The sequence below is a fragment of the Condylura cristata genome, unplaced genomic scaffold, assembly GCF_000260355.1.
Source record: "Condylura cristata isolate star-nosed mole 26May11 unplaced genomic scaffold, ConCri1.0 scaffold00031, whole genome shotgun sequence".
NCBI lineage: Eukaryota > Metazoa > Chordata > Mammalia > Eulipotyphla > Talpidae > Condylura > Condylura cristata.
In genome coordinates this window covers 14,055,694-14,076,013 of record NW_004567132.1, presented here as the reverse complement: position 1 = coordinate 14,076,013, position 20,320 = coordinate 14,055,694, and the positions used below count along the sequence as shown (strand labels likewise).

At 38.4% G+C, this 20,320-nt stretch overlaps 2 protein-coding genes across 10 annotated transcripts in view; both read left to right on the top strand.

Moving 5' to 3' along the window:
• The window catches only part of TIA1 (TIA1 cytotoxic granule-associated RNA binding protein), a 31,268-nt gene extending 21,251 nt beyond the window's left edge, over positions 1 to 10,017 (top strand). For 2 of the 5 annotated variants that reach the window (XM_004691491.2, XM_004691490.2), the window contains 6 exons: positions 2,827 to 2,935; positions 3,315 to 3,410; positions 3,520 to 3,604; positions 4,249 to 4,372; positions 5,224 to 5,369; positions 6,835 to 10,017. In XM_004691491.2, the coding sequence (XP_004691548.1) occupies positions 2,827 to 2,935; positions 3,315 to 3,410; positions 3,520 to 3,604; positions 4,249 to 4,372; positions 5,224 to 5,369; positions 6,835 to 6,961 (687 nt within the window). In that variant the 3' untranslated portion in view covers positions 6,962 to 10,017. Of the gene's footprint in view, positions 1 to 2,826; positions 2,936 to 3,314; positions 3,411 to 3,519; positions 3,605 to 4,248; positions 4,373 to 4,511; positions 4,621 to 5,223; positions 5,370 to 6,834 lie in introns of those variants that run through there. The other 3 variants (XR_001145951.1, XM_012731599.1, XM_012731597.1) reach the window with 3 other exon arrangements.
• A 9,107-nt stretch (positions 10,018 to 19,124) lies between these two features.
• Positions 19,125 to 20,320, top strand: part of LOC101622840 (chromosome unknown open reading frame, human C2orf42) — a 27,177-nt gene continuing 25,981 nt past the window's right edge. For 3 of the 5 annotated variants that reach the window (XM_012731438.1, XM_012731437.1, XM_012731435.1), the window contains exon 1: positions 19,160 to 19,239. The gene's annotated coding sequence lies outside the window, so the exon portion shown is untranslated. Of the gene's footprint in view, positions 19,240 to 19,581; positions 19,611 to 20,320 lie in introns of those variants that run through there. The other 2 variants (XM_004691489.2, XM_012731436.1) reach the window with 2 other exon arrangements.

The window sequence follows — 20,320 nt, the reverse complement described above, 5'->3', positions numbered from 1 at the left end:
AAAAAAAAAAAAAAAAAAAGATAGTGTGAAAGAATCCTCCTCTCTTCTTAGTTTCTGGTAGTTGCTAGCAATCTTTGTTGTTCTTGGCTGGTAGCTGCTTCACTCCAGACTCTTCATCTTTGCATGGCCCTCTTCCCTCTGTGTATATCAACAATGGCTTCTATTCTTGTTAGAAGAACATCAGTCATATTGGTATTAGAGCCCACCTTAATCCATTATGACCTCATCTTAACACACCTGCAAAAACCGTATTTCCAAATCATCACATGTACAGTTTTTGTGATCTTAAGGGATAGTTAGGACTTCATATCAATTTGAGGGACACTTCCGTAGTAGTCAAAACATCTCATGAAGGTCAAGCTGACTAATGTGTTAAACAGTATCTTTTTTTTTTTAAATATATGCATTTTCTATTTATGTGTCTCAGGAATAGTTATTAGGCTCAAACTTGCCTGATCCTTTTGTGCTCATGGTTGACATAGATAAACTAAAGCAGCATCCCATTTACTTCTCAGTCCACTCTAAACTGGCTTTTGTTTTTGCTTTTTTTTTTAAAGATTTATTTATTTGTGCATACAGAACTGGGGTACAGGCCAGAGGCTCAGGAGCAGTGAGAGGCTTCACCAGAGACAGAGTGGGGAGCAGAACAGGCAGATCGAGGAAGCACACTGCTGAGGGGAGCAGCGGGTGGGTCAGGAGAGGTCTGCCACGCCATGTGGTCACCTCCGGGGCAGGCGGGAATCGAACTCCTGCGGAAGAGGCTCTAGATTCTCAGCGCTGTGCTTTAACCCGCTGCGCCACCAGGGAGGGCCTGTTTTTGCTTTTTACTGTTCTCAAGTTCATCTCTTGCCCTTTGCTTTCTTGCCCCTGTGTATTTTTGTGACCTTCATTTTTCGTCATTATAATACTCTTTCTTGGTTCTCCTTTACTAGCAGTTTTACCTTTACCCAAATCTCGGATTTTGCTGTTTTTCAAGGCTATCCCAGGATGCTTTACTCCCCAGTAGTCCTCATGGCTTGAGTGTTATCCCCAGGTCTATTTACTGCTTTGTGTTTCACACTTGTCAATAAATGTTATTCATTTAGATGTCTTACAGACTTCTCAAACTTAATGTGTGATAATTGTGTTTATTCCTCAAACTTATTCCTTTCCTCCTCAGAATTTTTATTTCATTAAATGTCCTACTTACTTCAAACAAGACCTAGATGTTATCTTTGATTCCTCCTTTTTAATTACTGTGTGCCACCCAACTCCACTTCTTTTGACTATTCCTTTAAATTATACCCACTTCTAGTCCACCAGCTGCCACCATTTTTTAAAAACTGGGTATAGCTTTAGACTCATAAAGTGTCTTTTCTTCTATTACTCACTTTACTGAACCATTCTTGTAGCACTAAGTATGGCCTTCTTAAAATGTAAATCAGATCATGACAATCTCTTAAAATCTTTCCTTTCTTTCACTCTGGCATCCTACCTTCTTTGCTTACTAGAGTCTACTGAAACTAGTGCTCTTTCAGATGCATAACAAGTTTTTTCCTGCTTTAACATACTTTGCAGTGCTGAATATACTCTACCAAGGTTTGCTTGGCCAGTTTGTATTCCTCTCTGTTTAGTTTGCATTATCATTTCAGAGAGGCCTTTCCTAATTAAGCTGTTTGAGTAGACATCCAGGGCCTTCCCTGGTGGCACAACGGGTTAAAGTGTAGCACTATGAAGCTATCCACAGCCACTACAGCACAAGTTCAATCCCTGGCCAGGAAGGTGACCCACATGGCATGGAGACCTCTCCTGACCTGCTTCCTGCTCCCCTCAGTAGGGTATTTTTGCTTGTTCTGGTCCCTGTTGTCTCTCTGGTGAATCCTCTCATATACATACATCCCCACAGAGACCTCTGGCCTGTACCCCAGTTCCTATTTGCATAAATAAACCTTTTAAAAAAATAATAATAAAATAGACATCCATGCCCACATCTCTAAGTCAGCCTTTTGCTTCTGTCATAGCATTTAACATAATTTGTAATCACTTTGTGTGTCCCCCTAAAGACTATAAGCTGCATGGCAGCAGAGGCCACATCTGCCTCATTCATCAGTGTATCCCTAGCCTATTGCCAAGACCATGGTAGCTGTTTAGTATTTTCTTGTTGGATGAATGAGAAACCAAATAACATCATTAACAAATCTGTTGTATTATAAAATGAGATTTTTGGGCTCTCCGTGGTAGCACAGTGGGTTAATGCACAGCACTATGAAGCTACCCATAGCTACTACAGCCTGAGTTTGATCCCCAGCCAGAAAGGTGACCCACATGGTGTGGCAAATCTCTCTTGTCTCGCCCACTGCTCCCCTCAAAAGTACTTCTTTTAATCTGCCTGTTCTGCTCCCCACTCTGTCTCTGGTATAGTCTCTCACCGCCCCTGCATCTCTGGCCTGTACCCCAGTTCTGTATGCATAAATAAATAAATCTTTTAAAAAATTTAAAGTGAAATTTTCATCAGTAATAGCCTGGGTTCTTATGTAAACTTTTATCATAGCTTCCTCATAAAGGTTTTTAGTTTTCATCCTTTTTTTCCGGTTAAAGGTTAACATTCTGAAAGTCTGATACTGAAATATAAAAAGTTTGAAAGCATCATTTTATTTTAGTAGCTACTATATACCATGTATTTTATAAAGCACTTTCATTTAGTAGCTACTATATACCATGTATTTTATAAAGCACTTTCATTTTTATAAAACATTTATGAAAAGCAAACATGACTTTTCTCTAACTTATTTATTTGACATCAACTAATGGTGACTTCTTTGTTGTTTCTAATGTTGTGCGGAACAGGATGCTGAAAACGCCATTCAACAGATGGGTGGCCAGTGGCTTGGTGGAAGGCAAATCAGAACTAACTGGGCAACCCGAAAGCCTCCAGCTCCAAAGAGTACATATGAGTGTAGGTGTATTGGAGAAGAAAAGGAAATGTGGAATTTTGGAGAAAAATACACTAGATTTTAAGTGTTAGAGCTGTTCCCGGAGACTTATTGCAGAAATAGATGAGAAGCAAATCAAGACTACTGTTCAAAAATGTACTTAGTTTTCATTTTTGTAATTCTAAATAATAAATGATAATATTATCAATGTCAAGTCTCCTGCTGAGTAGAGAATACAGAATAATTAGATATTCTTGGAGATTTAATCCTCAGATGTAACATATTTTATATAAGCATTTTGGTTAAGGTAAATATTACTATTAAAATAGTGTAGTTAATGCTGCCTTTACTTCCTGAACATTTTATTTAATGAATTAAAATTACAAAACTCTACCTCCCCAGCAAACACCAAACAGCTATCTTATGATGAAGTTGTGAATCAGTCGAGTCCAAGCAACTGCACTGTGTACTGTGGAGGTGTCACTTCTGGGCTAACAGGTATGGGATCTTTACATGTGGGGCATCTTGAAATTAGTTTTTAAGTTGAAAAGCATATGTGTAGGATTTTAGTAAAACTTAGTGTATTTTTTTATTTCTTGTTTAACAGAACAACTAATGCGTCAGACTTTTTCACCATTTGGACAAATTATGGAAATTCGAGTGTTTCCAGATAAAGGATACTCATTTGTTCGGTAGGGGTGGTTTTTGTTGTAGTTTTTCAGCAGGGGAGAGGCGGGCTAAGAAACTCCACTTAGTATCATTTTTGAACATGTAACTAGTTGTTTTCTTAAAACTTTCTCTTGGCTATAAAGAAATAGACATTTCTCTGGTATTGAATATAGTTACCCTTGTTTTTTTATCTCCCTTCTATCACAAAACCAGTAAAAGAAAATCCTCTCTTGGTGGTGTAAGCAATTAAGTATCAGCACTGTGAAGCAACCCCATAGCCACTGCAACATAAGTTTGATCCTCAGCCAGGGAGCTAGCCCATATGTGGAGCAGCAGACTTCTCTTGTCTAGGCTGCTGTGCCCTTCAGCAGTATATTTTTAGTAGATGTACCTGTTCTGCTTCCCACTCTGTCTCTGTTCCCACACCTCTGATCTAGACCTCGTTCTTGTACGTATAAATAAATAAAATAAATCTTAAAATTTTTTTTTTCTCCAGAACTATAAGACCCTGGAGAAAAAATAAAGCCAAGGATATGCCATTTTATTCGTTTATATGGATTACCTATTTTACCTTAGCCTCCATTTGATTTCTAAAAATAGATTATTTATTCATACGTATTTTAAATCATTTATATTGGTGATTGTTATTTAATATTGTTTTCAATAGGTTCAATTCTCATGAAAGTGCAGCACATGCAATTGTTTCTGTTAATGGAACTACCATTGAAGGTCATGTTGTGAAATGCTATTGGGGCAAAGAAACTCTTGATATGATAAACCCCGTGCAACAGGTGAGAAGGTTCTTGACTTTGCAAAGTAATTTCTGGGCTTATAATAAGGTTATTTTAAAATGAAATTGTTGATAATCCTTGTTAATAAGTCTCTAGCTAAAATAATAGTATATAAGGGCTCTTCCTAAATGTATTATAGTTCCAGAGTGGTGGTTCATGGAGTGCAGTGGTGACATGATGAATGTGACCGCCTCAATTGACTCATGCTCCCACAATGGATTTTAAAATGCTCCGACAAACCTAACAGGGTATTAATTTTTTTTTTTTAATACTTGTTAGATTTATTCTTGCACTGTTTGGAGAACTCAAAAGCATGCTTAATTGAAACAAAAATAAAACTATATTTAGGATTTTGACATTTTAGTCCAAATTTTGCTGCCTTTTCCAGTCAGCTTTAGTAATTTAAACTTAATTACTCAACAATTTCTACAAGGAAATTGTAAATGGGAGTAAGAAAATCCTAAACTAAGTTCCTGAGGTAAACTGAATGAATAAAGGAATAAGTTGTCTTTGTACCTTCCCTATCAAAAGGAAACAATCTTGTGGATAGTTTGCAAAACACTTAAAAGTGTTATACTGAGTTTAAGTATTTTATTACTAGGGTATTACCTACTGCCTTACAAAGAATGTATTTGCCATTTAGAGAGCACCACATAGAGTTACAGCAGCATAACCTCACTCACTTTTTTTTTAACAGTCACTTTTCTCTAAACATTTACATTTGTTTATCCTTTCACTTTAATTATAATGGTGACGATATGTGTCATGGCTGTGCTTTCATGCTATATTAGGACTATATTGTGCAAAAAGTTTGAAATGATACCAAATTATGTTATAATTTTACTTAATAGCAGAATCAAATTGGATATCCACAAACTTATGGCCAGTGGGGCCAGTGGTATGGAAATGCACAGCAAATTGGCCAGTATATGCCTAATGGTTGGCAAGTACCTGCATATGGAATGTATGGCCAAGCATGGAACCAGCAGGGTTTTAAGTAAGTATATTTGTACTTTTTCTTTAATATTTACCTTCATATATAGTAAGAACATTGGAAGAGATTTTAGTAGTAGGCAGTATGGCTACTTCATTCTCTGAAGCAATTTATAGTGACTTTTTGATTTAATAGTTTTATTTTATTTTAAGATTTATTTATGCATGCATGCAGAGCTGGGGTACAGGCCAGAGTTGCAGAGAGTGAGAGGATTCACCAGAGATAGAGCGGGGAGCAGAATGGGCAGATTGACAAAGTACACTGCTGAGGGGTGCAGCGGGCGGGTCAGGAGAGGTCTGCCACGCCATGTAGTCACCTCTGGGGCAGGGGTCGAACTCATGCTGAAGCTGCTGCAGCTGTTTGCAGTGCTGTGCCCTAATCTGTTGGGCCACCAGGGAGGGCCTGATTTATAGTTTTAAATATGTACTGCTTTAAAAGTTTGCCTAGGCACACGGGTGATTTGGTGATGGGAAGCCCATGGGAATTACAGCTGAGATGGAAAAAGACACAAAATGATGTAAAAATAAACTATTCTGTATTTTTTTGTTTTTAAATGTGCCTAGGGCTCTCCCTAGTGGTGCAGCTGGTTAAAATGCTGCACTGTGAAGCCATCTGCAGTCACTGTAGGACGAGCTCTGTCCCCGGTCAGGGAGGTGACCCACATGGTACAGCAGACTTCTGTTTCGCCTGCTGCTCCCCTTGGTAGTTGCCTAACTCAAAATGATTGCATTACTTTCTATTAGTGACTTATTCAGTGTATATATAACCAAGATGTACAACTTTCATTTTTGAGATGACAGAAGAGTATTTTCCTGAATTCAAAGGGCATAAATATTTATAGGTCATTTTTTTGGAGACATTATCCATTTCTTTTCTTTTTAATTTTATTTATGGGCCACCCTGGTGACTTCCGGGCTAAGTCTTGGTGCTATAACCACTAAAGCCTGAGTTCAACCCCAGCCAGGCAACTAGCCCGTGTATGGAACAACAGACCTCTCCTGTCTAGCTTGCTGCTCCCCTTAGCAGCCTATTTCATTAAATCGGCCTTTTCTGCTCCCTAGTGTGTCTCTGGTGAATCCTCTTACCCCCTTTGATCTACACCCCAGTTCTATGTGGGGGGTGAAAGGATTCACCAGAAACAGACTGGGGAGCAGAACAGGCCGATTACTGGAACACACTGCTGAAGGAGAGCAGTGGGGCAGACAGGAGAGAGGACTGCTGGCTGCATGTAACGTATTTTCTTAGCTGTAATCAAACTAATAAAATTAAACTGCACAAATTCAAATTATGAATGTGTTTTGTTTTTAAGAGGAAAACCTTTGCTGTTATTTACCCTGGCATAATATTTATTCTTAAATGTGGGCTTAAGAAAAAGTATATTTCCCATGTATGTGTTGTTCTTGGCATTACATTTTCTTTTAATTGGTAGGTTTTCTCTCCTCTCTGTTTCTTTCACATTCTCTTCCAGTCAGACACAGTCTTCTGCACCATGGATGGGACCAAATTATGGAGTACAGCCACCTCCAGGACAGAATGGCAGTATGTTGCCTAATCAGCCTGCAGGATATCGAGTGGCAGGGTATGAAACCCAGTGAAAAAGGACTCCAGAATCTAAAGCCAGTGGCTTGAGGCTACAGGGAGTGTAGTAAAGCCGTTGTTTACTTAAAAGATTTATCAAATCAGTCAGTGCAAATGTCAGATACAATGTATTTATTTAAGAGATTCATTTTTTAATCATGAAATTACTTATCATCCACATTGTTTTAAAAAGAAACAAGATGTTGGATGTCTGCCAATTTTTGCCTTCATTACCTTTTTTGATAAAGTTTCTCAGATCCTTGTTTCAGATATAAATGCAGGGATTGCTGCCACTTTTTTTAAATTAAGAGGCAGAAAATTGCACAATGTTGAACTTTTTTCCACTAAAGTAGTGTGCAGTTCTAGTTTGCATTCCTGATATGATTTAAAACATGTAATATAAAGATGTAAAAATGAAAAATAGAAAGAAAAACCAAAACTGTGCAGAGTTTTGAAGTTCTTTGTAATCTTCAGCTTGTGCACAATTCTGTTTTAGGTTTTTTGAAAAAGGCATTGTTTGACCTGTCCCATCTTCACTGTTTTCCCTTTTGGATTTTTAAATATAAATTATTAGTTTACATCATTTTTGTATCTACATTTTTTTCCCACAAATTTGTCTTGCCTTATTATAGTTATGTAAAATATACTTAAATGGAAAAAAAATGATGTTCACTTAGATTGAAGACTTTTCTCAGATGGATGATCTTTTGTTCCTCTTGTGTTTTATATGAGAAGGTGCCTCAACAATTCCCTGTTGGATTTGTTTTAAAGGATTTTTATCTTCTGTGATAAACTTTGCAGTGTACCAGGAAATATAAAAACAAAAACTTGTTACTAAAGAAAATCTCTAAAATGTGATAAGTTCTTATGAACCCATGTTAACTTCATGTGTCAAATTATACATTTACATGTATTATTTCATTATGTAAAATGTTTTTGAAATTTAATATTTTGCACAGTTAGCAAACTTTCTATGTCATTTCCTTCTTAAAGGCATCATGCAGAGTTGACAGATTTATAAGGTTTTAAGTTGTTTGCATGTGAATATCAAATACATACTTTGGTAGTCTTTGAATACAAAGTCCTCTGCTCTTTGTTTTTCAAGAATTTTGAGACAAAGTTGTATGTAAGGAATATATTAATTTACCATTTTCTAGTCATATTTACTCAAAAAGAGTAAATCAACTTAATATGTACAAATGATAGCTGTGAAACTGTAGAATATCCTATGTCAGGCCTTGGGGTTGTTGTGAACTCCAAAATTAGCCTGAAGGACCAGCCGGGCAAGCATTTTTTAAATGTTCAGAGGCCAAAAGAAACAAAAAAAAAAACCTTAAAATCCTACCTCCTTAAACAGCCTTCAAAGAGGAGAATCCTCAGTGCAATCATTATTTTGATTCTTCTGGTACCTGTTTCCTTGGTGTCCCCCAATTTTGGTAGTTTGGGGTGACTGAGCATTCAGAGGTTTAATCTTTGAGGGCATTGTTCTAGTTTTGAAATTTGTAGTACATTTCAGAGTCGCTTAGCGAGAGATTGTGGGAGATTTTGTTTTGTTTTCAGTGAAGGTTGCAAACTACTTCTTGACTCAGAAAGGGGAAGGACCCCCCAGTATACATTTTTGGATGGTTGGTTGTTTTTAAGAGCTTCAGAGAGCTCCTAGCATTTTACTTCGAAACTGAAAAGGCCTTTGAAATCTTAGAGCTTCTTGGCCTGTATCTTCCAGGTAGGAGCAAATGACTCTAAGCTGGTCTCTAAGCCAATACTCTTGTAAACCAGAGCCCAGGAAGACAGCTCATAAGTGTGTTATTCTCTGGAGCTCAATTCTATGCAGTTGTACTGATGTTTCATTAAGTCACTGTGTATTTTTAAATGTCGATACATTAAAAGTTGCTTTATGGAAGATGAGTAAATTTTTTAAAAACTTGGAAATTTTATTTCCTTGTTAACTTTTATAGATCAGGGCATGCAGCCAAAAGCAGCTTAAATGAAATACTCAAAATTAAAAGCCAGGAAAGCTATTTTTAGATTCTTGTTTCTGTTTTTACTTTAGGACCCTCATTTTTCATGTGCTACAAACTATTTTATTCCCTATACATCTGTGGACTGCAGGGTAAATTATTTGGACAAAAATAATTAAAACAAGTGTAGTTTTTCTTTCATCTTGACTATCTCAAGCAGTAACACTTTTTATTGGCCAGTGTATTTTCACATTTCAAGTGTACATTGACTGCTTTTTGAGACGTGGTATTGTCCATGATGATAAAACTACTACTGAACAAATTCACATTTCAGGAACGTGGGAACGTTGGTTTAAATCTTAGTGTTAAAAGAAATTTAAAGTTTTTTTAATCTAAAAATAATTTTGGTCTTACTGTCAGGTAAGGAAATTAAAGTTTTAAAGAATGGTTTCTCTGCAATATGCATTCAGATTTTAATCTAAAATCATCTGTTACTGTAAAGAACCTGAAGTGATTCACACTTAATGGGTCATTAATTCAATATTCTTTGCCCTGACTATTTGGATATTAAAGTTCCTTTATGTTTTCTATAAACCTGTGGGATCTTTTTGCAGTGATTATTGTGTGAGAGATTTTTTTTTTCTTCTAGCCATTTTGATGTATGATTCACGTAGGTACTTTTGTTAGTTTTTTTTTTTTTTTAATCTTATTCCAGAAACTATAGTTTGCATTGGGTTACTGCTTAATAACACAAAGAATTGACATTATGCAGATTTAAGTCACTAGGAAACCAGGATCTTATGTTCCTTATCGATTTTATCTGTTGAAGATTACAGTCACATTGTTTTTTCCTTACTTTTTCTTTCTGTGCTTGCTTATTCTTCTTTTGGATGTGTTAGAGTCCCATTATAGCATAGGGCAGTTTATAAGGACTAGATTTTGCATACACAAAAAGAGTTAGGTTTAATAAATGCTGTAAGGTGCTCCTGAGGTTACAGTGGACATGGAAAAATAAAATGTGTTTATAGAAAATAAAAAGCAAACTCTTTCAATGAAAGAGTGATAATTTCTAAAAATAGTATGTGATTTTTTCCCACAAAAGATTTTTTTTTCTTTCCAGTCACTGCACTTTTTACTATTATGTTTAGAACTTGAAAATTGTGTCTTCAAAACAGTTTTTTTTTTTTTTAGTTTTAATAAAATTAGTGAATGTGTCTTAATTGAATAGGATTGTATTCTCTGACCTCTAATGTTAGAGGTTGAATTTACTCTGATAGCAGTTCAACATAAAAAGTTAAAAACAGACTTTGACTCAGTTACTGGGGTAAGATGCTGTACAGAAAATATGGATTAACACAAATATACATACTGGATAAATGTGACCTTTAGCTCCTCAGCCTTATTATGCTACCAAACACCAACATCTCCACTTATACACAATAGACCATGTTTGGAGGGTCTTCTATGGAAAAACTAAAACAATATTCAAGAAAAAAAGACAGATGTTGACATATGTGAGTCCCCATTACAAAGCCAACATGCCACTAAACCCCTTCTGAGGAAGTCTGCCATTCATTAAGTACTGCCTTAGTACAAAAATCTTCCCAACAGGATATTTAGTACTTCTTTTTTTAATAAGGGCATCAGAAGATCACCAGAAATTGAGGACACTTTTAGTTGTGAAAAGTGGATCTAAACAAAAGCAACATTCAAGAATCAGAAAACTTCTAAGAACTGCAATATCCTAAGATAAAGGAATTGTGTATTCACAAAGTTATAACAAAATACTAATAAGATGTCAAAACAAGAAATTAAAATATGAACAAATTCAGTGAGAATTTGAAAGACAGTATCCCAAAACCAAAAGTGGAAGGAAAAATACACAACTGTGAATCATTTAGTGAGGTGTCTTTTATAACCAGTGATAAGTTCCAGGAAAAAACACTGAAGAAATAGGGAGTGGGTAGAACTTATTAGAAAATATTCCCGATGAAATAAGTCTCATGTAAAAAGGTGCTTTTGAATTAACAAAATAAAAATGTAAGATAGCAAAACTTCATGAAATTTTAGGAGACCAGACAGGGATATTCTAAAATGTACCAAAAGGATTGATAGTACTCAGCATCACTGGAGGTAGGATTAATAGGATATTATCAAGTTTTTGAATTGTATATGCAACTGTATAGCCATGAGTGTCAGTAGAATAAAAGCATATTTAGACATGCAAGTTCTTAAAAGATTTTCTTCCCACTCACCTGTTCTCAGCTACTGGATACTCTCCATCAAAAGAGAGTAAATCAAAAAGAATAGAGAATAGTGTGTAGAAACAGGAGCCAACACAGGAGTTACATAAAAGCTTAAAATTTCTGGAACAACTTGGCAGCCAGTCCAGATTGGTGGCCAGAGGACTATTGTAAATAATTATAGACCTGGACATTTTACAGAACTGAGGGTGTGAGAAGATTTAAATGTTGGGAAAAAATCAGGCAAATGTAAAAGGGCAACAGTCAGGAAAAACATTAAGGAAATTCTTACCTTCTGAGTCAACTATATGCACCAAGAAAAGTTCCTGAATGACAGCCAGAAGTTCATATATTCATAAGTATTTTTTACTGTTTTGGTTTTTTTTTTTTTTAAAGATTGATTTATGCATACAGAACTGGGGTACAGGCCAGAGAGGCAAGGGGCAGTGGGAGGATTCATCACAGAGTAAGGAGCAGAACAGGCAGACTGACAAAGTACATTGCTGAGGGAAGCAGTGGGTGGGTCAGGAGAGGTCTGCTGTGCCTTGTGAGTCACTTCCCTGGCCTGGGATAAAGCTTTTGCTAAAGTGGCAGAGGCTACTGCGCTTTAACCTGTTGCACCACCAGGGAGGGCCCTGCTTTGGTTTTTCTCCGGCAACTACAATTCTATTTTTAGAACTCTCATCTGTTTCTAACATTTGTCCTTATTTGTTTTGTCATTTCTAGTCACTGCACCTTAATGTGCTTCCTATGATATTCATTCTCATATTCCTTTCAGTGTTCATTTAAGAAATGCTTTTGTTCTTTTTTCTGTATCCTAAGTTCTGTTTCTACTTAAGGTACATCTCATCCCTGAATCTCTCTTTCATAGCTGCATTTCATTCAATTGTTTTAATTCCACATTGGAATGTTAGTATATTATTTTCATCTGCTTTGTAGTAACATCCTTTGACTTTTTTCCCTGGGAAACTAACTGCATTTTACTATTCTTTCATGTTTTTAATAAGGGTATCTTAGTACAGATTCTGCTTATTCCTTTTTGTTTATTCATACTTTAAACAATTGGATTTTCTTAGACCAAATTCCAGTAGGACGATGAAGGGGAAGGGACCTATCCAGCTTGCTCATCTTCTAGCAGCTATAATCATTTATCTCTTTGAAAGAGTAGTCTGAGTCCTTTCTCTTGGGCTGTGACCCTTTTAGAAGTTTTGTGCCAGCTCTGTATCTTGCTATATTAAGGAAACTAGATACTGCTTTTCTAGAAGATCCCCTAACTTTCTGAAAGATGGTCACTTCTGGATGCCCTATCACTTCTGCATCTTCCTTCATTGCCTCCCCCTCCCAGTTTTACTTGTTGGGAGGCAGGGAGCATCATGGGTCACGTTTCCCGTAATCTCTGATTTCCAGAAGTGAAATCATAGAGAACCAGGGTTCTGACATGTTTCTTTAAGAATGAGATGCCCAAAGGAATATTTTAAACATTTAAATGTGGTCATGACACTCCCCTGCTTGAGAGCCTTTGTTAGCTTGTTATATCAGGATGTAATCCAAAATCTTTAATAGACCTGTGGTGCCTTCTGAAGCACAATCTTATCCAACTTCAAGGCATTCCCCAATATCCCAAAAACCCATACCACACTCATTTTTCTTGAATAAAGAAATCATATAATTGTCCAATCGATAGAGATCAACACTGAAATTTGAAAAGGGAAATTTTATTATAAACAGCTAATATAAATAATAAAAGGTGGTTAGCTATTAAAATTTGCAGGTGCAAAAAAAATCTGTAGCCAGTAAACAATGAAAGAACTAAGGGCTAAGGACATTCCACTTTAAAGATTAGGGCTTCTTATCCAAGAAATGGGCAAGATGGTGACAAAATAAGCCAGAGGGCATGGCCAGAACCGATCCACAAAAGCTGCCTAGTTGCCAAACAGCAGAGAGTAACAGGAGCTAGTCTACAGAAAAGGGTCCAAGGTGAGGAAACAACTAGGGCTGTCAGATTTTGAAAATAAAAACAAACCCAAATACTGCATGGATCATCCTCATAGTAAAAACGATTTGTTTAACTGAAATTTAACTTCTGTGTCTGTTTTACCTTAATCCTTCAGACAGTTGTCGCTCGGTGACAGTTGTCGCTCGGTGAAGCTATAGGAGGGGGAGCTTTCAAGGACCACAGAGGGAAGCAACTTTGGGTCTCATGTACTGAACGAACCACTGGCTCCTAAACACACTGAGTAAAAAAGGAACACCTGTAAGGGATGTGACTTCTGTCACTCTCAGCCTACATTGTTTCGCTAGTAGTACAAAGCCTGACAAAGGAGAAATGTTTCACAAAGCAAAGGCCATTTCAGAGCATTGCCACCTGAACTCTTGTCTGCCAATCTCCACTTAAATGTCACTTCCTCTACTAGGCCTTCCGTCCTTTACCCAATAATGTTGTTACATTTTTCCCTTTATAGCATTTATCATTATTTTTATTTATGCATTTGTGTGTTGTCCTCGCTGGTGGCACAACGAGTTAAAGTGCTGCACTGCAATGCTAGCCGCAGCCTCTTCAGCTTCAGTGGCAGTTAGAACCCCACCCCAGGGGTGATCCACATGGCTCAGCAGACCTCTCCTGTCTCGCCTGCTACTTCGTCAGTCATCCTGTTCTGCTCTCCACTCTGTCTCTGGTGAATCCTCTCACCACCCCTGCACCTCTGGCCTGTACCCCAGTTCTGTATGCATAAGTAAGTGTTTTTTAAAAATCTATCCTTTATGGGAAAAAAAACAACAGCTGTGTTCCCACTAGTACTGGTGACCATTTTTTTTAATGCTGTAAACATGTGATACATAGTAAAGGGTGCTTGATGTTGGTTGAATTCATTGATAAATTAACTAAATTGTTATCTCAAACTACTGGTTTTGACCAAATGGCTTTCTACCATGTGTTAACAGTACTGGCAGCTAAATTAGTGGCTATAAGGTAAGAAGGACTAAAGGACCAAATCAGGGCCAACTTTTTTTCCAACTCTATAAGTAATTTGAAAAAAAAATTTTTTAATCTAAAAGGCCCTAGGAAGCCATTGATCTAACTTGTATTTAGTTCTTTTAGGTGCTTGGCTTGAATAATTATGTGAATGGTGGGATTAGTTACTGGGGAAGAGGAGAACTTTTCTTTTTTAGAAAGTGTGATTCTTTTAAAAAAAAAAAGATTTTATTTATTCATGCATACAAGAACTGGGTACAGGCCAGAAGTGGGAGTGGGGTGAGAGGATTTACAGAAACAGTGGGGAGAGAACAGGCAGACTGACTGGAATACACTGCTGAGGGAAGCAGCGGGCAAGACAGGAGAGGTCCGCTGTGCCATGTGGGCTAGCTCCTTGGCCAGCCATCAGAACTCATCTTGCAGTGGCTTGATAGCACTGAGACAACTTCTGCGCCACTAGGGAGGCCCCCAAGAAAGCAATTTTTAAAGTTTCAATATGGTAAACTATCAATAAGTCACAAAAGTCAGTGGCCACCAAAAAACAGTTCTATCATTTGGACACAAAATGAAAAACACAAACCAAAAAACTTCTTTTCATATAAAAAGTAAATTGGAATTAAATATTGCATTTTTTTTTGCACATATGTATATTGTTTTTCTAGGAGACTTAGAAATTGAGTGATGGGTTAAAAATGTGAATTAAAGGGCCTCTCTGATGGTGCAAAGAGTTAAAGGACAGCACTATGAAGGTATCCACAGCCACTGCGCACAAGTTCAATACCAGCCAGGGAGGTTACTCACATGGTGCAGCAGTATATTTCAGTACATCTGCCTGTTCTGCTCCCCACTCTGTCACTGGTGAATCCTCTCACCCTTCGCACTTCAGGCCTACTCCCCAGTTCTTACATGCATAAAAAATCTACCCCAAAAAATGTGAACTGTAAAAAATTATATTTTATGTATCAAATTGCTCTTGTAACAGGCTGCACCATTTACATTCCAACCAGTTTCAAAAGTACCTTTCCCCTATCTTTACCAAAGCTGATCAAAACTTTTATTTTTGCCAATCTCATGCATGTAAATGATCTTTTTAATTGTATTTCCCTGGCTGCAAGTAAAGTTAATAATTTTCCACAATAATTGTCTGTCTGTATTTCTTTTGTTATGTAATTATATATACTTTGTCCATTTCTTGATTAGATTGTGTGATAATTTAATAGAGATCCTATTTCTAATTTGTATATTCATAAATCCTCCCTAGACAAACATATCCTTGGGATTACTCAAAATCATCAGCTGGCCACTCAGAATCAAAAAATGTAAGGAAGCTGGATCTTCGCAGGGTTTCAACAGAAGCAGTAGCAGAATTTGGGATTTCAAAAACTTTAAACACAATGAACACAATAATCATTATTAAATAGGTAATAACTGTATTTCATGTCTAGAAATAAAAGGTGCAACTAAAATATCAAGAAATAGCGATCATTATGCAAGATCTTAAACTAATTAAACCTCTAGAAATTAAAAATGCAAGGACTAAGGTGAAAATTTCAATGGACTAAAATTAGGGATGAAGAAAGCTACAAATTGGAACAAAGTACAAAAAAAGCATAAAAGTCTAAAATACATTTTTTAAACTGGAGTATCATAAAAGAAAAAATTTGGGGGTGGACAGTACTGTAGGATAATGGCTAAGGACTCCAGAATAGTTGAAAGGTCGGAATTCTCTGATGCAACAGCCACATAGAATCCAAATAAAATCAATGAAGTGAAGTCTATATTCCAAGTAATCAAAGACAGGAGATTCTAGAAACAGCACACACAAAAAAAGAAAGACTGCTATAGTGATAATTATACTGACAACAAAATATGTCAATGCCAGAATCCAGAGGTATATCCTCAGTGTACTAAAAATACAACCCACCTATAATCACATAACAATGCATATTAGGGCCTCCCTGGTGGCACAGGCTTAAAGTCTCATCACCATCAAAATGTCACCATCCACTGCATGAGTTCGATTCCCCAGCCAGAAGCTAACCCACATGGCAAAGCAGATTTCTCTCACCTGCTGCTCCCCATCAGCAGTATATTTCAATCAATCTGCTTGTTCAGCTCTGGACTCCAGTCTTTGATGAATCCTCTTACCACCTAACCTACAATCACCCCCACCACTGGCATACACACCCCCTTGTATGCATAAGTAAATAAAAGTAAATCTTAAAAAGAAAGAATGAATGCGGCCCTTCCTGGTGGCTCAGCACAGCGGGTTAAAGCACTGCACTAAGAAGCTTAAGCCACCTCCACATGAGTTCGATTCCCTTCCCACCTGTCCTGGAGGCCACCGCATGGCGAGGCAGACCTCTCCTGACCCACCCGCTGCTCCCCTCAGCAGTGTACTTTGTTGATCTGCCTGTTCTGCTGCCCATTCTGTCTCTGGTGAAGCCTCTCGCCACCCCTGAGCTTCTGGCCTGTACCCCAGTTCTGTATGCACAAATAAATAAATCTTTAAAAAAAATGCAAATGAAACAATTTAACAAATCCCAAATTAATTTTAAATCATGTGCTGAGATTTTTTTCTGAGCAAAAGAAATAAGCAGAAAAATTTGTGTACATATGTAATTTAAATAAATACTGACTATATAACAGTGCCTTTTTCTAAGAAAGAACTACATAAATACCTGACAATAATAACAATTTTAAAATAACATGATAGGGCTCTCCCTGATTGTGCAATGGGTTAAAGCACAGTGCTAAGAAGCTATCCCCATCCATTGCAGCACAAGTTTGATTCCCAGCCAGGGAGATGACCCACATGCCAATGCAGACCTCCTGTATTACCTGCTGCTCCACTCATCAGTGTATTTCAGTCCACCTGCCCCAGTTCTGTTCCCCACTCTGTTTCTGGTGAATCCTCTCTCCTGCCTCCCCCCAGCAGCTCTGGCCTGTACCCCAGTTCCTGTATGTATAAATAAATAAACCTTTTTTTTTTAAAGACTTAAAGATGCATACAGGAACTGAGGTACAGGCCAGAGGTACAGGTGCAGTGAGAGGATTCACCAGAGACAGAATGGGGAGCAGAACAGGTTGGTCGACTGACAAGTACACTGCTGAGGAGAGCAGCTGGCAGGTCAGGAGAGGTCTTCCCCACCATGTGGGTCAGGTCTGGTGTGGGGATTGAATTTATGCTGAAGAGGCTTTAGCATCTTAATGCTGTGCTTGAACATCTTTAAAAAATAAAATAGGCCCTCCCTGGTGGCGCAGCGGGTTAAAGCACAGCACTGAGAATCTAAAGCCGCTTCCACATGAGTTCGATTCCCGCCTGCCCAGGAGGTGACCACATGGCATGGCAGACCTCTCCTGACCCGCCTGCTGCTCCCCTCAGCAGTGTACTTCATCGATCTCCCTGTTCTGTTCCCCACTCTGTCTCTGGTGAAGCATCTCACTGCCCCTGAGCCTCTGGTCTGTACCACAGTTCTGTATGCACAAATAAATAAATCTTTAAAAAAAATAAAATAAAATAACATGATAGAAGTAAGTGATTAAGATAGTCTAAGGTCACTGTATTTTTCAGAAGAATGTTAGAGATGTTATTTAGCTTTGGGCTTGAATTAAAATGTAACAAGGTGGTACCCAGGAAAAGGGGAAGTTCCAGGTTCCCTCCCCCACCCAGAAGGAGGGTGGAGCTGAGGAGAGATGGGATAGAAGCAAGCAGGATGGCCAGCCGAAAGGAGACCTGAAGAAGCCACATGGAGCGGGAAGCATGTCATGAAGAAACCGTGCTTGTTTCTTGGCCCTGGACTGATTGATACAGATGTAGGTGAGAGACCATGGGGTGGTTGACTACAGCAGCTTTTATCTTAATTTTGATTTTGCTCTTTTCCTCCCATACTTGTCTGGCTATGTGTGACCATTTTCTGTGGGCCCCTGCCAGAGGTGCTTTAGTCTTATGGAGGGTTTTCAGGCCTTGCTTTGGATCAATCCCTTCTGGGTGGACTTTTGCCCACGAGGGGATGGGTAACTTAAGGTGTTTGATTTAAAAATGCTTTGTCTTCTGTGTTGTATACTCATTGTATTAAAGCCCCTTTTCATTAAAGTCTTATATGTTTTATCTTGATGCGACAGATGGTAGAATATATTTAGAGGGGGGGGGTTCAGTGGTGCCTCTCTCCTTGCCCTCTAACAAATATATAAAGGACTATCTGCTAAAAAACAGAGCATACTGCTTTCTTTTGAGAAGTGGAGCCAAAAGAATACTGAAAAAGAAAAGCACATCAGAAGTCAAAATTAAATGGTAGAAATTATTTCAAAAAGATTAGTAAGCAAAATGTGTTAAGTAGATTAAGGTAATTAAAGAGATCAGATTTCTGAAATCTATATACATGTACTGCTTCCAAGTAACATCTAAAAAGTACACGGAAAAACATTCCAGAAAACCCTAAACAAAGCTAATGGACAGAAGCCAAACTCATAGCAGACAAAATAAACACCTCTTCTCAAGCATACATAGAACACTGGAGAAAATATTGTTTCAAAAGAGCCCTCCCCAATGGCAAAGCGGGTTGGAACACAGCACTGTGAAGCTGGCAGGGACTAACTCAGTGCGAGTCTGATCCCACACCGGTCGGTAACCCAACATGGCGCAGCAGACCTCTCCTGTTTCACCTGCTGCTCCCCTCAGCAGTGTATTTCAGTCGATCTACCTGTTCTGCTCCCCTCTCTCTTTGGTGAATCCTTTCACAAACACCCCACCCCCACCTCTGGCCTGTACCCCAGTTCTTGTATGCATAAATAAGTTTTAAAAAAATCACAGTGGCTAAAAGGGTAAGGGAGGACTATTAGTCCCCGTAGACAAAAAATAAATCGAAATGGGAACATCCTCTCTTATATGCAAATAGCGGTCTCCGAGAGGAAAAAACTACAACTCCCACCTGACAACGCGAGCTGACATGGGCGGGCACTCCCTGCGCGTGGTTGGCTCTAACCAATAACGACTATCGTTACAGCGAACAGTTTGGCTCTGTTTGTAAAAGGCCGCGGCAGCCGAAGAGAGAGGAGGTGAGGGCGGTCATCCGCTTGGGGCCCCGGGTCCGCGGGGGCCGAGGGGCCGGGGCGCGGGGCAGGTAAGAGAGCCTTGTTGACAGAAGTCGTTGGCGGCGGTAGGACAGGGCGTAGAATGGGAATTCCAGCGGAGAGCGTGTCCAGGGAACCGATGATGCTTCTATTTGGGCCTACTCAGGCCGGAAGTGAGCAGTCGCGCGGGGAGGATGCTGGGAAGCAGGTCGAAGAGTGTAGTCGAGGAGGCGGGCGGAATCCCGGAAGCCGTCGGCTTCTTACCTGCGGGACCCTGAGGTTCAGACACACGCCTGTCTGCAAGACACGTTAGTCCATTTTCCGCTATCCCTGGGCAGCGCAGGTGTAATGGAAGTACCTTGGATCAGGATTCGCGTGTCCTGGCTTCCAGGCCTGCCCTTTTTCTATCACGTGTTTTTTGGTAAGGAATCCAACTGATTCCAAATTCACATTAGATCTCTGGTGGCTGTAAGACGTTTATCCAATAACTACTTTTTCTAAGCCAGTTCTTTGTAGCTCTTATTTAGGTAACATACTACATACTTCCTAGGATCACGGTGAGCAATACAGAAGTGAATGCATGGCAGTGGATTAACTGAATGTACTTTGAAAACGTTAGCAAATTTATATTTATTTATGGGGAGTATTCATTCTCCTTATTTATTGTGCTTCACGAGCATTGAACAGCATGCACCATACCGTATCTCTCTGTAGTCAGATAGTACCTGAATGAAAATTCACTCCATTCAGGGAGAGCTTATGGGTTAATCTTGCAGCACCAGTCCCTCAACACTTGTTGAGAAAGCTGTTTTGTGACTTGCCAAGAGGAAACCTTTTTATAGGCAGTATTCAAATACAGATTCTTTGCAAATTGTATTATTTGTGTGTGCTTTCAGTATAGAAGCTGTAGTAATACTAATACGTTTCAAAGTAAAATAGTACAAAACAGTAAAATGTAAGTCCCTACCCCATTTTCTATTTCCAGGTACCAAGTCACTTCACTTCCCTTCTGAATTTGTCTTTTTTCTTTTTTAAACTAAGAGTATAATGCTTGAAACACTCCACAGTGTTTCTTGAAACATTTTCTTTAACAATACATGAAAATCTGAGATCTGTGTTTTTTTTTTTTTT